This window comes from Corvus brachyrhynchos, unplaced genomic scaffold (assembly GCF_000691975.1).
Source record: "Corvus brachyrhynchos isolate BGI_N302 unplaced genomic scaffold, ASM69197v1 scaffold5, whole genome shotgun sequence".
Taxonomy (NCBI): domain Eukaryota; kingdom Metazoa; phylum Chordata; class Aves; order Passeriformes; family Corvidae; genus Corvus; species Corvus brachyrhynchos.
This window is the reverse complement of record NW_008238321.1, coordinates 6,614,627-6,616,600: the sequence shown is the minus strand read 5'-3', so window position 1 is coordinate 6,616,600 and position 1,974 is coordinate 6,614,627. Positions and strand designations below refer to the sequence as shown.

The window sequence follows — 1,974 nt, the reverse complement described above, 5'->3', positions numbered from 1 at the left end:
GCAGACCTGGTAAGAGCTCGGCCGCACGCCCGGGGCCGCATCCCGAGGCGGCATCTCCCGCTGGCCTCCTTCAAGCATTCCTGTGTCTGCACCTCTGGTCGGGATGAAAATTAGGAGTTTTGCCCTGGGAAAGCAGGGCGGGTGCTCAGCACCGTGAGCCCCGCTGGGTCCCTATGAGATTTGTGCTGCTGCGTTGCTGATAGCACCTGAACTCTCCTTTTTAGGCACAAAAATACCTACGGTATTATGTTTTAGGAAGGCAACTGGGCCCCCCTGGGATTATCACATCCCCTGGCCCAGTCCTGTGTTGCACAGGGTGGCTCAGAGCAGGACAGATGCTGCAGGGTGGGAGATGAAAATGGGCACAATGCGGCCTGATGCCACCGTGATGGGCAGCAGGGGAAGGGAAGCTGGAGGGAGGGGATGACGCTGCCCTGCTCCTCTCCCGCAGTAATTGAAGCAAGGCCGCATTGTGTGAGCAAGATAGGGAGGTTGCTGAAGGGGACAAGAAGTTGTGGCTGCCCCATTCCTGGAGGTGTTCAAGGCTGGATGGGGCTTGGAGCAACCTGGTCTAATGGAAAGTGTCCCTGCCTGCGGGGGGGGGGGTAGAATGAGATGAGCTTTTTTAGGGTCCCTTCCACACCATTCTGGGATTCTGTGACGTGGATTTTTAGTACTAGGGAGAGGGAGGGGACAGCCTCCCATCAGAGGCTGGGCAGGAGGTTTCCAGCAAGTCCCCCAGTGCCAGGTTTGAGGGCTGGCTGTATTCCTAAGCCTGTGTGCTCATTTCATGGCTGTGTGGAAGCTGCTGCCCTCACCACAGAGCCAGGTACTCCCATCCCACCCTCACCCGCTGGGGATGGGGCAGGCTGGGCACAACCCAGGTCATGTCCCTTCACCTCCTTCCCCATGGAGCACAGCTGTGGTCTCAGTGTTATCCAGGAGAGTGGTATGGCAGGTAGAAAGCTCGTGCGTGGCTGCAGACAGCCAAGTGACAGGAACGGTGTTATTCACAGTGTGCTGGCACGGGAGGAAGCATGTTGCCTGGGAGAGGCAAGGAGGGGCTGGAGAGAATCGGGGACACCCGCGTTGCCCTTGCTGCTGGGGCTGTTGTGGTTCTCTTCTGCACTGGGCTCTGACGGGGTCTCTCTGTCTCTCCACATCTCTCCTTCCCTGCTCCGAATTCCCGGGTGCGTGTACAGAAGTGCTCAAGCTGCCAGCAAGCAGGAGCCACCGTGGGCTGCTGCCAGAAGGGGTGTCCCCACACCTACCACTACGCATGTGCCGTCGACACAGGTGAGCTCGGCCACGGGGATGGGGCACGGGGTCCTGGGCACTCTCTGAGCCAGCTGAACATGGGGCCTGTTGCTCCAAGGTGAGGGGTGGGCTCGTGGCTCACTGGCTTGCCAGGATGGTGATGCCCACTGTGCTGGCAGCACTGGCAGGTGTCACAAGCTTGTCTGGCCTCACCTGAGCCCTTCACACAAACGCTGTGGCTGCTTGGTGGCCATGGACCAGGGGGACACTGCATTCCCCCTACTCAGGGACAGCTGCTTTGCAGCGCAGGATGTCCCCTGACACATCCTTGTCCCCTCCTCACAGGTTGCTTATTAACCGAGGAGAGCTTCTCTCTGAGATGTCCCAAACATAAGGTAAGCCCAGAGCCCCCTGTGCACCCTGCAATGCTCTGCAGCTCCCTGTGGCATGAGGACCTGCCTTCAGACCCCAGATTCCTGGGGACACCCATACTGGATGCTCAGCTCAGTGTGGGCATCACATCCATGGGGGTATCAGGGGGGCCAGTGACTGCATGCATGACTGGGACTCCCCAGATGGGTCTGAAGGGTCTTATCCCCTTCCCTCAGCACAGATGAGGTGGTGAATGATGGTTGAACTCCTTCTCAAAGCGCTGTGTCCCGGGTGGATGCCCGGTATTGGTGGGGCGGGGGCCGATGGGGACAACACAGGGCCACC

General features: G+C 59.5%; 1 protein-coding gene across 1 annotated transcript in view; it reads left to right on the top strand.

Annotated features, from left to right (window-relative positions):
- The window catches only part of RAI1 (retinoic acid induced 1), a 60,702-nt gene extending 58,734 nt beyond the window's left edge, over positions 1-1,968 (top strand). The window contains exons 6-7 of the mRNA XM_017734282.1: positions 1,143-1,296; positions 1,603-1,968. Of these exons, the coding sequence (XP_017589771.1) occupies positions 1,143-1,296; positions 1,603-1,874 (426 nt within the window). The 3' untranslated portion in view covers positions 1,875-1,968. The remainder of the gene's footprint in view (positions 1-1,142; positions 1,297-1,602) is intronic.
- Positions 1,969-1,974: the final 6 nt, after the last annotated feature.